The 14,201-nt window shown below is 34.5% G+C and overlaps 1 protein-coding gene and 1 long non-coding RNA gene across 2 annotated transcripts in view; both read right to left on the reverse strand.

Moving 5' to 3' along the window:
• Window positions 1–1,397: 1,397 nt before the first annotated feature.
• The window catches only part of LOC106063053 (vesicular inhibitory amino acid transporter-like), a 34,148-nt gene continuing 21,344 nt past the window's right edge, over window positions 1,398–14,201 (reverse strand). Inside the window, exons 5-7 of the mRNA XM_056029897.1 lie at window positions 3,739–3,972; window positions 2,829–3,028; window positions 1,398–2,060 (exon numbers count right to left, since the gene is read on the reverse strand). Coding sequence (XP_055885872.1) covers window positions 1,532–2,060; window positions 2,829–3,028; window positions 3,739–3,972 — 963 coding nt within the window. The 3' untranslated portion in view covers window positions 1,398–1,531. The remainder of the gene's footprint in view (window positions 2,061–2,828; window positions 3,029–3,738; window positions 3,973–14,201) is intronic.
• On the reverse strand, window positions 4,942–13,007 carry LOC129926373 (uncharacterized). Its single transcript, XR_008778002.1, has 2 exons — window positions 10,708–13,007; window positions 4,942–5,436 (listed from the first exon to the last, which is right to left on the reverse strand). It is a non-coding gene; the product is annotated as an uncharacterized LOC129926373 (long non-coding RNA).

Here is a 14,201-nt window from a genome sequence, read left to right on the forward strand (position 1 = left end):
ATCTTAGGTCTTAGTATAATAAGTAATCTAAATATATCTAGATCTAATCTAGACTCTAATTCTAGAATAGTAGAATCTCTAAACTAATAGATCTAGTCTAATAAAGTAAAGTAATATAGATTTCAATTAATAGATTTATATTATTGACTTATAATTTTAAATTTACATCTAGATCTAAGACTAAGTCGACTAAGACTCTACTTAAGACTAAGAGACTAAAATAATTAAATATAGACTATTATGACTATAGATCTAATAGTAGTAATAGACTAATACTAATAGATTAGACGCCACTAGACTGTAACTTTAGAGTGTCTCGAGACACTAGTAATCTATTAAAAGTTTTAAAATAAAGAGTCGACATTTCTTTAATACAGGAACACAGTAGTGTTTAATAAAAAGCAGCAAAATGTAGATCTATAGAAGCAAGGAATTAATCAGGATTTATCAAGCAGCGAAACTTGCTAGAGATATAATGAACACGTTTATTTTTCTCGCCTTTCAAATAGTCTTCCTTGATTTGGCGGGAATAGCGACCGGGTAAAGGTCAAAAGGCTTTCTAGTGACCTGTGCACCCTCTAGTTTATTCTCCTCTCTATTATTCATCATTTATATTCTCCAAATTACATAGATCTAAATATTTATTGGTATGTATGTTAAAAAAGTTTGTAAAATTTGTAATTAAACTTTTTAGTTTGTAACTAAAAAAAAAAAATTAAACTAGGATTTTAACTAAACTTTTTTTTTTTTATTAAACTTTGGCCTTAACTATTTTTTTTTAGTTAAACTAAAAGTTAGCAACTTTTTAGTTAACTTTTGCCCATCACTACATAAGTGTAGCATTGCGGGGCTCCATTAATAATCAACAATCCGGACCCTGTAAATATTATACAGGTATTTCAATATATCTTCTACTTTGTAATACGAGCCTTATTGCCATTCCATACGGCTCGTTCGGAGAAGGCCCCACCAGTTCATTAGTTACGGCCCACAGGAAGTAGCCCGAATTTCCAGTCCAGCCAGGCATCTCTCCATCCTGATTCCACTCGCTCTATAGTAACGCTTAGATAATCATTTGTGTGTTTCCATTCTACTACCACAGACTATACATGAAAGTTTCTTTTCAAATCGTTTGGTGTATTGGAAGAGTACAAAGAGAATCTCTGTAAAATATCTATCTATCTATCTATCTATCTATCTATCTATCTATCTATCTATCTATCTATCTATCTATCTATCTATCTATCTATCTATCTATCTATCTATCTGTCTGTCTGTCTGTCTGTCTGTCTGTCTATCTATCTATCTATCTAAAATAACCGGATCAAAACAATTTTTACAACAAAAAATATAGATTAAAAAAATTAAGACTTAAAACCTATGGTCACAGTTGATTTTAATTAATAAGCAATTTTTTTACTTAAAATCTATTAGCCATAAAAAGATTTGCAAACAATTATTTATTTATCAGAGCAATTAAGTTAGCATTCAAATGTTTAGAACAAATGGTGGTGTTTTTTTTTAGTCAATCTCAAAGATGCAATGGTTCTGGCGGAAGTCCTTGGAAGGCTCTAGTAAGTGCATGCGCAGAATAGTAGATCCCTATCCCACCACAAGCGAGTCCTAGAAGAATTATGAAGATGTTGAGAACCCTGGTTGTCCTTGACATTACGTACCAGCGGAGGCGTAGGTGGAAGTAACAAGGCCATACGAAAGACAGCATGGTTCCTGTAAAACTTCCGATCAAGGCCATGAGCAGGGCAAAGTGGGGGACTATGATGGCCATGGCGCAGGTGAACAGGACCAGGGCCAGCCTGAGACTAAGGCCCCACCACTTGAGCTGTCGGGAGTCGTCGAGACATGGCGGGAAACAGGTGCTGGGTTTGCCCTTGAAGAATGCAGACTCGAGGAGCTCCACAGAGGCGAAATACGGCAGTGGGTAAGAAAGCATGGCCTTGCAGACCAGGATGAGATTGACAATCAACTTGAGGCTGAGATATGGCAAGTTGTTGGTCACCACTTCAAGAGTGTCTAACCCCCAGGTCAAGAAACCTACATAGCTGTTCATAGGACAATGATCAGAGGAAAAAATAACTGGGTATTAATCATACAAATAATAAATAAATAACAAACTAATTCAAGAATGAATCAATTATTAATTAATAAAATATAAACTTAGATGTCTATGTAGCTCAAAAGTAAACATCGTTCAAATTATTGGGATGAAGTAAAAGTAAACATTAGCCAGGATGTAAGGATAAAGGTTGTAAGGATAAAGATGTAAGGATAAGTGTATGCATAGCAACGAGATTATATCAGGCCCCACAACTTGCAACGGATCGCCTGTAAGTTATCAGTGCGACATCTTCCGTAATTTCTTAAGGGCAGAGTTACCTGTTTGACCTCTGATTTTTTTCTTAAACTATTTTGATGTGAAGGGGTAGCAAATATCTGCTGGCCCAGAGTCGGCAAAAGAAAAACAGAACAAAAAAAAAAATCCGCCATAGGATGCATGAAAGTGAGTCTCACAATTCCCTGATTTCAGGACATTTCAGATCTTTTTTTTCCTTGTACCGGGAAGGGGGGGGGGGCGGGCATAGGGTTAACTGGACGCCATGAAAAGTTATTTCTAACAGCCCTTTTAAAGTATTCTTTACTATTTTGTTTGAGTGTTGTTGTTTTTTCGCGAAACTTAAATATGCACTGGATGAAGTAGCCTCTAAGTGTAGTGAAAATGCTAAGTAGTATATATAGCTAGACTTAAAGGAAAATAAATAAAAAAAAACTCTTCCCCGGGGAAAAAAAGATTGCTTAAATAGAAAAGCGACCTGAAAAAGGCTTTGAACACGGCCGCCACGACATGTGTCCATGTCATCATACACTTGAACTTTGACCTGTCCCTCATCTTCCCCTCCAGGGTAGGCAGAAAGATCTGGGATGTATAGGAGAAGACAATGATCCCAAGCGAAATGGGGAATGTCCAGATGTCGATACGAATTTGAACATCTGTCCACTTCCACTGACCAGCCTGGCAGAAGAGATTAGTGCAAATGTAAAGATTTGACTTACATACTCTCTGAATTTAATTGAATTAAAAAATAAGTAATTTTCATGTCAGCAAGCTCAAGTCACTTTTGTGTGTAAATGATAAGTCTATGATGTCTGTATGTTTTGAAAGAGCTTTGAACCTGTGGTGGGTGACGGTAGGTCTATGTTTGTTAAACACCGCCATATCTCGATCTATATATTTAAAATTACCTTTGTAGTTTAAAATGCATCCTAACGTTAAATAAATCATGATGTCAGTCTATCAGTAATCAGTTTAATTGAATCTTCAGAGCTAATTCACATAGTAGTGTTATTATTTTTAGATCATGACCTATTAATCCTTTCCTGACACTGAAATAAATAGTCACGAGAAATACTGCTCAAAGTCTCTTTGTTATTATCCTTTCAGTATTAGTACTTTAATAGCTGTTAATATTATTATAATCTTTACAATGTCTTCAGATGTAGTAGACTACTCCCGCTGCTTGAATTATTTTATTTTGCTCTTACTGGAAAGCAGCAATCTCATTAATCACATTTCTATTTTTTCAACGTCTTTTTTTTTTTTGGCATTTATTTTTGTTACGATTACCAATTGAAGTTTTTTAAAAAGAATATTTGATTCAAAGTTTCCCATTAGCAAAGAAAACATAACTCTGCGCTTCTCTCTACTTTGCATTAAGCACTGACCTTTGTAAAACAGTAGACGAGAATGATGGCGTTGATAAGCATGTGGGCCACAGTGCACCACATGCTGAGGGTGCTGACACGACGCAAGGAGGTCAGGAAGGCGCAAGCCAGCAGGGGCGTCGTGCACATCAAGATCCAGGAGGTCAAAGAAAAAGGCGTATTTGGGAAGCTGCCTTGTATGAGATCGCCACACAATAGGACGTATAGGATGCACGTCATCAAGAGTTCTATCAACTGATACATAAACCATTAAGTACATATCTTCAACAGTTCTATCAACTGATACATAAATCATTAAGTACATATCTTCAACAGTTCTATCAACTGATACATAAATCATTAAGTACATATCTTCAACAGTTCTATCAACTGATACATAAATCATTAAGTACATATCTTCAACAGTTCTATCAACTGATACATAAATCATTAAGTACATATCTTCAACAGTTCTATCAACTGATACATAAATCATTAAGTACATATCTTCAACAGTTCTATCAACTGATACATAAATCATGCAGTGCACATCTTCAACAGTTGTCAACTAATAAATACTTCTTTTCTCATTTCTTGAATGTTGATAAGCCACTATTAAGCTATTGTTTATTAAGTTCAAAAAATTCTTCATCATTTAAGTGTTAAGTGGGCAACACGAGATTTCTACCCGGACATAATGCAGAATTCTAAATGATTACCTGAGCACAGTGGAAATTCTAGATTATTACCTGAGCACAGTGGAAATTCTAGATTATTACCTGAGCACAGTGGAAATTCTAGATTATTACCTGAGCCCAGTGGACAATTCTATTAACTGAGCAGAGTACCGAATTCTAAATTATTACCTGAGCCCAGTGGACAATTCTAAATTATTACCCGAGCCCATTGCACTGGCGGATCCAGAACTTTGGAGTGGGGGGGGGGGCGATTTTTTTCCAAACCCTAACCCTAACGCCCAGTAAACCCTAACCCTATGCATAAACGTGCGTACAGCAAATATATATATATATATATATATATATATATATATATATATATATATATATTGTGATGTTGCTAGTTCAGGCTGTCTTGAAGTCAACCAATTACTCTGCAATCGTTTGGGTGTAATTGTTCGGGTGTATTACGTGTAGTTGACCAACAACACAAACAAGAACTGGCACATCGATTGTAACAGGTGAAGAGATGTAGTCAACGATGATGAACAAGTTAATATATATTTATTATGATAAAAGGCCACAGTAGAAGTCTCTGTCACTAAACACGTCGTTACCCTGGATTGTTCTATCGCTAACTGATTTTCCGGTCTCTAACCCAACATATCCCAAACGTCACTAGTCCCGTTCAATATGCGTCTACTATGGTGCGTCGCTAAATAACTAAAATAACTAACCTATATAAATAAGGTGTCTAACAGATTCCTCCCCCCCTTGAAAAAAAAAAAAATATGTCAATATTTTTCCACTACTGTCAAGTCTTACAAGGGCATTTTCAATTTAAGGGGAAGACCACAGACATAAAATCTTGACATTTTCATCTTGACATCTTCATCTTGACAGTTCCTCATATTCATGTCAATGTTCATAACAGTTCATAACATTCCAGAATCATCTTCATTGGTATACAGTTCATCATAGAGGAAAATGTGGCATCCTATGGGCACCTCATAAGTCACAATTGTTCTTCACTGACAGTAATCTGATAAAATACAATATTTCAAAAAACAATTACAAACTTTATTTACACATTCAATAAATTTTTTCTTTTCTTACCACCCTTTTATACGCTTTTGTCCATTTTTCTTTTATACTCACCCTTTTCCATAGAACTAACTTTCGTCAATGATATATGAAATGATTCACACAAAAAAAAAAAAAAAAATATATCCATACTTACTTTTAAATGCTTAACATCAAATTTACTTATCTCCCTTTTCCATAACATATAAATGGTGTCAATATATTAATATATAGTACATAATCAATATAATCATAGTTTATTTACAAAATTGTTTCACTTCAATGTCATTCTAGACAATAGATCAGCTACAATATTCACAGATCCACTAATAGCTTTCACTTCAAATTTATACTCCTGTAGTGCTAAGAACCATCTATAAACACGACTGTTTTTCATGCTCTTTTGCTGTATATACTGAATAGGTTTATGATCAGTTAATAATATGAATTTCCTTCCTATTAAATAGCTCTCTAGCTTAGTAATTACCCATATTACAGCTAAGGCTTCTCTTTCAATGACACTATATTTTTTCTCTGCCTCTGATAATTTTCTGCTTACATATAATATAGGATGTAAGTTATCATAGTTCTGCATTAAACAACCACCAATAGCATTACCAGATGCATCAGTTGTGACATAAAATATTTTGTCTTTATCAGGTAGTCTTAATATTAGTTCATGACTAAAAACATCTTTAATTCTGTCAATAGCTTTCACACATTCCTCATTACAAACTACTTTTTGAGGTTTTCCTTTTTTAAGTAAGTCATTTAGTGGATTCACTATTTCTGCTAAGTTTTTTATAAACTTTCTGTAATAATTTACTATTCCCAATATACTTTTAATTTGTCTTTTTGTTGTAGGTATTTCAATATTAAGTACTTTCTTTATGTTATCTTCAATAGGGCTAATCATGTTGTTATTTATTTTATGTCCTAAGAAAATTATTTCCTCCAATCCTATTTCTACTTTTTCTGCTTGAATTGTAAGTCCACTTTCTTTTATTATTTTGAATACTTCTTTTACATCTACCAAATGTTCCTCCCAACTATTATTAAAAATACATATGTCATCTAAATAGCAAATAACATTTTCTTTGTTTCCAATTATCATGTTCATCATTCTATTAAATGTGGCAGGTGCATTTACTAATCCAAAACTCATATAATTCCATTGAAAAATACCATATGGTGTTACAAATGCTGTGTAAGGTTTTGCATTTTCTGTTAAAGGTATTTGCCAATAACCTTTAGTTAAATCTAATTTAGTAAAAAATTTTGCTCCATTTAATTTATGTAAAATATCCTCTATATTTGGCATTGGATATGGGTCAAATTCTGTGATGTTGTTAAGTTTCCTATAATCAATACATAACCTTATATCTCCATTCTTCTTTTTGGCTATCACAATTGGTGAAGCATAAGGAGATGTTGATGGCTCAATTATACCTGATTCTAGTAAATTGTCTATTTCTTTCTTTACTTTGTCTTGTAAATGTAGCGGTATTCTATATGGCTTAAGCTTGATAGGTTTTGAGTCTGTTACTTTAATGTCATGTTTAATAATATTAGTTTTTCCTGGTATGCTGGAAAAAATTTCTTTGTATTCCTGTATTATTTTAGTTATATCTTTTGACTTTTCCTTAGTTAGATTATTAAGATTAATCTTTTGCCAAGTTTGATTCTCTTTTGTTTCTATTACAGGTATTTCCTTAATATCATTTTCATTATGATTTTCATTTGTTATTATCATCAAGCATTCTTCTCTTTCTGAAAATTTATTTTCTATTTCCTCCTGAATGTTTTGTATTAACTCATCTTCTCTATCATGATACAGTTTCAAATTATTTATGTGGTATGTTTTAATTTTCCCATTTATTTCAATTTGATAATTCACATCATTAATTTGTTTTATCACCTTAAATGGACCTTTCCATTGTTTACCAATTTTATTTTTCAGGTCATTTATCAATATTAATACATTGTTTCCTACTTCTAGTGTTTTCAATTGTCTTTTCTTATTTAGATTCTCATGAGCACTTTGTTTATACTTCTTATTGTTGTTATATGCTTGAGTCCATATTTCTTTCAATTCTGTTGTGATTGTTGTTTCACTGTCATTATTTAATTTATTCTCATTATCTATTAGATTTTCTTTAAAAACATCTAATTCATCTCTGGGTTTTCTTCCATGTATTATTTCATATGGTGAAAATTGTGTTGCTTCATGGATGTTGTTTCTATGAGCAAATAGTATATAGTTAATGTAATGATCCCACTTGTTCTGATTATTCTGAATTATCTTTGTTAGTGATCTTTTTAATGATCCACCATATCGTTCACATAAACCGTTACTCTCCGGGTGGTAAACCGAAGAGTATATGTGTTGTATATTGTATTGTTTAGTCCATTTCTTAAATTGTTCTGATTTGAACTGAGATCCCTGATCACTCAATATAATTTTAGGTATACCATGTCTTGTAATTACTTTTTGAGTTATGGCATTAATGATATTTTCTGCACTTGTATTTGATAATGGGATTGCCTCTGGGTATCTACTAAACATGTCTATTACTGTTAGAATGTATTTGTTATTATTTTCAGTTTGAATTAAAGGACCTATTAAATCAATAGATACTTTCTGAAATGGTGCTGTAGGTTCATCCATTTCTTGAATAGGTGCTTTATTCACTAGGCTTTTGTTAGATCTCTTTTGACATATGTCACATGAGTTTATGTATTTGTTGATTGTTGCTTTCATTTTGGGCCAAAATACTTGTTTTGACAAATTCCTATAACATTTCTTTACTCCCCTATGTGCTGCTAAATTATTATCATGTGTCATGATTAAAACATCTTTCCAATATTTCTGTGGTAAGACAAGTTGTTTTATTTTCTTGTTATCATTACTTGTTTGTCTAAATAATATTTTATTCTCTATACAAAATTTCTCCATTGGATTATTATTGTTTTTATCTAATATTCTTGAATAAATTTTCCCAATAATATTGTCATTCATTTGTTCTAATGCAAATGTGGGTGTTGTTTCTTTTTCACTTTGAGATATTTGTGTTTCAAGACTATTTTGTGTTTCATTTTCTATCTCTCTTTCCTTAACATCTGTATTTTCTATTTGTATTACATTACTGGTTTCTTTTTCTTCATCCTTACTTATTACATTTATTGTATTTTCATGTTTCTCATCTTGTTTATTCATTGATCTTGTTATTACCATACTTGTTATATTTTGTGTTTCTATGTTTTCATGATTTTGTCTTATGTTTTTGTATTTGTTTTGCCAGTCTTCTAATTCTTTTCTTGAACATTCTTTAACTCCTTTTATGTTTCCTACTAACATATCATATCTCATTTCTGGTATTGCAATGCCATCACAATAACCAGTGAAAAATGGAGTTTCAATGTATACCCTTATAGCTTTAAATTCCCTTACAGTGCCATCTGCTAATTCTACTTTCCTAGTAAACCCTTTATACCAATGAGGTTTGACAAATTTAGTTTTTACTGCCAAGGTGTTACAACCTGAATCCCTGATTAATTCCACCGGAATTCTATCTACAAACCCTGGGTACACTGCAAAATTGTTCCTATTTCCTTCCATGAAATATATCCTATCTGTACCTTTATTTTTGTATTCCCTACTGTAACTCCTATTTCTATAATTTCCCCTGTCATTCCTATCTCTACTCCTATATCTACTGTTATTTTGTTCATTGTATCTATTTCTACTTCCAGATCTACTATTCCCTCTTCTACAGTTAGCTGCTATATGACCTTTTCCTTGACATTTAAAACAGGTTATTTCACTATATTTTCTATTTCCACTATTTGATCTGTTTCTATTTCTACTTCTATCAACATTTTCTTTGGTGTATCCTATTAAATCTACTTTGCTCTTATCTCTATCAGAAAATGGTTTATTTGGATATGCATTTTTGTATACTCTCATTATCTCTGTTATTTCATCTATAGTTTTTGGGTTTCTTTCTCTAATAAAAGATTGTAATTGAGGATCACATTTATTTACAAAGTTGTCCACTAGAATAAAATTTTTTAATCCTTCATAAGAGTTTGTTACTTTTTCTAATTTTACCCACTTATTGAAAAAATCCTTTTCCATATTAATGGTAGTTTGGGGTTCTATTCCTAATGATGGTATATTGTCAAAGTATTTCTTTCTAAAAGTTGTAGCATTATGACCATATGCATTCAATAACTCTCTTTTTAAAACCTGATAGCTATCATCAATATGATGGTCATGATTTTGGCATATTGTTAGAGCTTGACCATGAACAAAGTCTATCAGTATTTCAGACCATTCTTCTTCAGGCATATTAAATGTAGACATTTTTGCCTCATATCTTTTCAGAAAATCACCAATGTCATCCTTCTGTTCATCAAAACTTTGTATCTTTCTCTTTAGCCATGTCTGCGAATTAGGGTTGTCTCTTTGAGTGGTATAATTATTTGAGTTATTTGTGTTATTTCCTTGTTCAGTTTGAGCTCTGACTTGTGCTGCATCCAATCTCATCTTCTCCATTTTAGCTTCATGTTCTCTAATTTTTTCTCTCTCTTTGTCTTGCCTTTCTTCTTGTCTTTCTATCTCTTGTCTTTGACGTTCCGTTTCTTCCTTCACAACTTGCTGTACATAAGCTGCTAAGTCTTTTCCTTTTAACTCCATGGCCTTTCCATCCTGCATAGCTGTTTCCTTAACCTCCTTAAGGTCCACATATGATAATGTAGCCATTGTGTTTTATATTTTATATATATTTTTACTTAGCCTATATTGGTTATGGCTATACTTTAAACTTATTTTATATTTATGTTTTTCCACACTTTTATACAAATTTTAAATGTTATGTCTCTATCTATAGATTTAGTAAATGTATAAATCTAGTCTGAGTTATTATGGTTATATTCAAATCTGTATATTAGATCTAGTATCACCCAAATTTAAATCTAGTATATTATAGTATATATAATAATACAATTTAGATCTATAGTTATCAAGAGCACTATGACTTTTAGATCTAGTATGACCAACTATGATCAATTTTAAAATCTGGTATGACTAAAATGTCTAGAGTAAATTCAAAGACTGTCTAGAGTCTAGATCTAGAGTAGATTATGGTTCTATTTAACCGTATAAAACAAATATGTTTATACAATGTCAAATATATCTTCAACAAGATATATATCTAGAATGTACTACCTTCATTCATCTTCAACTTAATAATATTTCAAATTAGAGTCTAGATAATTAAATTGTACCAAAGAGATGTACAATAATTTGCAGATCTAAATTTAGCCAGACGATAGTGTTTGACTACATAGCCAGTTTCGGCATTATTCTCATGGCAAAATCATATTTGATTTTAACCGCTCAAACTAAAATTATTTTAGTCTGATTCACAATGAAAGAATCCTACCCGCACTTTCTATCATTAAGTGAAAAAAAAATACAGATCTAATTAAATTAATAAAAATAAATAATTTAAAATAATATAAACAAATGAAATAATTAAAATGAGACTATCGCTATGGGTTGGGATATGACAATATGGCACACAATGATAACGTCACGAAGTAACCAGGCAACAACGGATATGACGTTTACACAAACAAAACAAATTACAATCCTAAATATATAATATAGCTTTTCATCTAAATTACGTCTTCTACCCCGACGGGTTTTAAGGCGCACCACCTGATTTTACTCAGGCTAACGTACCAAATTTAGACAAAATCTATTTCTAAGGGCAATCTAAACATATACTAATAAGAAAAATGGCACTTAGCTTTTGATAAGAAAGATCCCTTTGTTCGGACTCCCGAATATGCTAGATCACAACAAATTCCACTGCCTCTCTTCCAGTTCTGACTCTGTTCTCCGGTGCTACTAGTATCCCACGTAATGCCACAGATGTCCTGATATGCCACAGTAAAATGTTTCGGTTCCTTCGGTGACTGTTGATGACCGTATGTGTAGTTCCGACGACTTTGTGTACACAGTTACTGACGAATAGGTTAACGGTTCTTCTGGCGATGACTTGACTTGTGTAGACGACTACTGACAAATAACAGTCTCTTGACGGCAACTTGATCTGGACGACTGACGAATAACGAATTTCTTGACGATGACTTGATCTGGGCTGACGAATAACGACTTTCTTGACGATGACTTGATCTGGGCTGACGAATAACGACTTTCTTGACGATGACTTGATCTGGGCTGACGAATAACGGCTTTCTAAAATAGTTCACTGCTTCTGCTGCTACTCTGGTAGTACGACGAAGTTTGCTGTTGTACTCTGCTTCACTAGACCAACTGTCCAATGTAGACTAGGTGAAACCAAGGTCACCTCCGACGACGTTCCGTTAGACGATTAACGGTTTTCAACGAAATTAAGTGGATGTAGCTGTTTCCACAACTTCACTGCTAACAAGTCTAGGTATGGTCTAGACCGACGAATACTAGATAGATCAATGTTCAGTACTGATAAAGATTACTTCACTAACCTTCCAAAGGTTAAACACAGTGACCGTTATAAACGTGGCAAGCAACCGGTTCAATGAGCAAACTGCTCCACAAGAATCTCTCCAAGGGTAAGACGACAGAGCGATTTCGATTTAGTTAGCTACCAAACTTGTAGTACTCACAATACTTCTGACAGCGGGCAAACTGTCCTTCTCGAAACTGACGAGGTAAAACTTGATACTCGACGTGGCTCCTATGACGAAGAAAAAATATGTCCAACAGGTTCACTAACGATCTCTCACCCGTTATGAATGAACGGTTTCTCTGGTTGTAGGTCGATTCAGCATATGAAGATCAGGCTTTGATACTATACTGGTTAAGTAGACCAGACGTTGCGATGATTACGGTCCTGACGAAGGTCACCCTGAGTTAACGGCTCGTTGAACGTGCGATCAAACAGGCGACGACTGCTTGTAGATCTAGAACAAAGTCACTCTGTGATACTGCTGTGTTCAGCCGTACTCCGATGAAATCTTATATCTTCGAGTGCACGACCCTCACCTGAGTAAACGTTCTGCTTCGAGGTCCGGTTCGATGTTCGGCTTCAACAGGGGTCCGGCTTCGAGGTTCGGGGTCGCCACTGTGATGTTGCTAGTTCAGGCTGTCTTGAAGTCAACCAATTACTCTGCAATCGTTTGGGTGTAATTGTTCGGGTGTATTACGTGTAGTTGACCAACAACACAAACAAGAACTGGCACATCGATTGTAACAGGTGAAGAGATGTAGTCAACGATGATGAACAAGTTAATATATATTTATTATGATAAAAGGCCACAGTAGAAGTCTCTGTCACTAAACACGTCGTTACCCTGGATTGTTCTATCGCTAACTGATTTTCCGGTCTCTAACCCAACATATCCCAAACGTCACTAGTCCCGTTCAATATGCGTCTACTATGGTGCGTCGCTAAATAACTAAAATAACTAACCTATATAAATAAGGTGTCTAACAATATATATATATATATATATATATATATATATATATATATGAGAATAAAATAAGACTGTTTCTCAATCTTCGGCGAAAAAAACAGAAAAAAAAACCCAGTCTTTCTCTTGCAAGCTTGGGGTCTGGGAGAGCGCTGTAAGCTTCTTCAGTGGGGTTCGGGAGCGTTTTCTTGCATTTTTCACGGCTGAAACGCATTCTCCTGACATCTACATCTCATTACTTATTAGTGGTGTTCGGGGCGAAGCCCCGACGCCAAAAGCGTTTTCTTGCATTTTTCACTGCAGAAACGCATTCTTCTGACATCTACAGCTCATTATTTATCAGTGGGGTTCGGGGCGAAGCCCCGACGCCAAAAGCGTTTTCTTGCATTTTTCACGGCTGAAACGCATTCTCCTGACATCTACAGCTCATTACTTATTAGTGGTGTTCGGGGCGAAGCCCCGACGCCAAAAGCGTTTTCTTGCATTTTTCACTGCAGAAACGCATTCTCCTGACATCTTCAGCTCATTACTTATTAGTGGTGTTCGGGGCAAAGCCCCGACGCCAAAAAGCGTTTTCTTGCATTTTTCACTGCAGAAACGCATTCTTCTGACATCTACAGCTCATTATCAGTGGGGTTCGGAGCGAAGCCCCGAAGCCAAAAGCGTTTTCTTGCATTTTTCACGGCTGAAACGCATTCTCCTGACATCTACAGCTCATTACTTATTAGTGGTGTTCGGGGCGAAGCCCCGACGCCAAAAGCGTTTTCTTGCATTTTTCACTGCAGAAACGCATTCTCCTGACATCTACAGCTCATTACTTATTAGTGGTGTTCGGGGCGAAGCCCCGACGCCAAAAGCGTTTTCTTGCATTTTTCACTGCAGAAACGCATTCTTCTGACATCTACAGCTCATTATTTATCAGTGGGTTCGCCCCGAAGCCAAAAGCGTTTTCTTGCATTTTTCACTGCAGAAACGCATTCTCCTGACATCTTCAGCTCATTACTTATTAGTGGTGTTCGGGGCAAAGCCCCGACGCCAAAAAGCGTTTTCTTGCATTTTTCACTGCAGAAACGCATTCTTCTGACATCTACAGCTTATTATTCATCAGTGAGGTTCGGGGCGAGGCCTCGACGCTAAAAGCGTTTTCTGGCATTCTTCACTGCAGTAACGCATTCTCGTGCCCTACAGCTCATTATTCATTCTATTATAAAGTGCCTTTTGAATAATGAGAAAAAT

Source organism: Biomphalaria glabrata, chromosome 5, assembly GCF_947242115.1.
Source record: "Biomphalaria glabrata chromosome 5, xgBioGlab47.1, whole genome shotgun sequence".
Lineage (NCBI taxonomy): Eukaryota > Metazoa > Mollusca > Gastropoda > Planorbidae > Biomphalaria > Biomphalaria glabrata.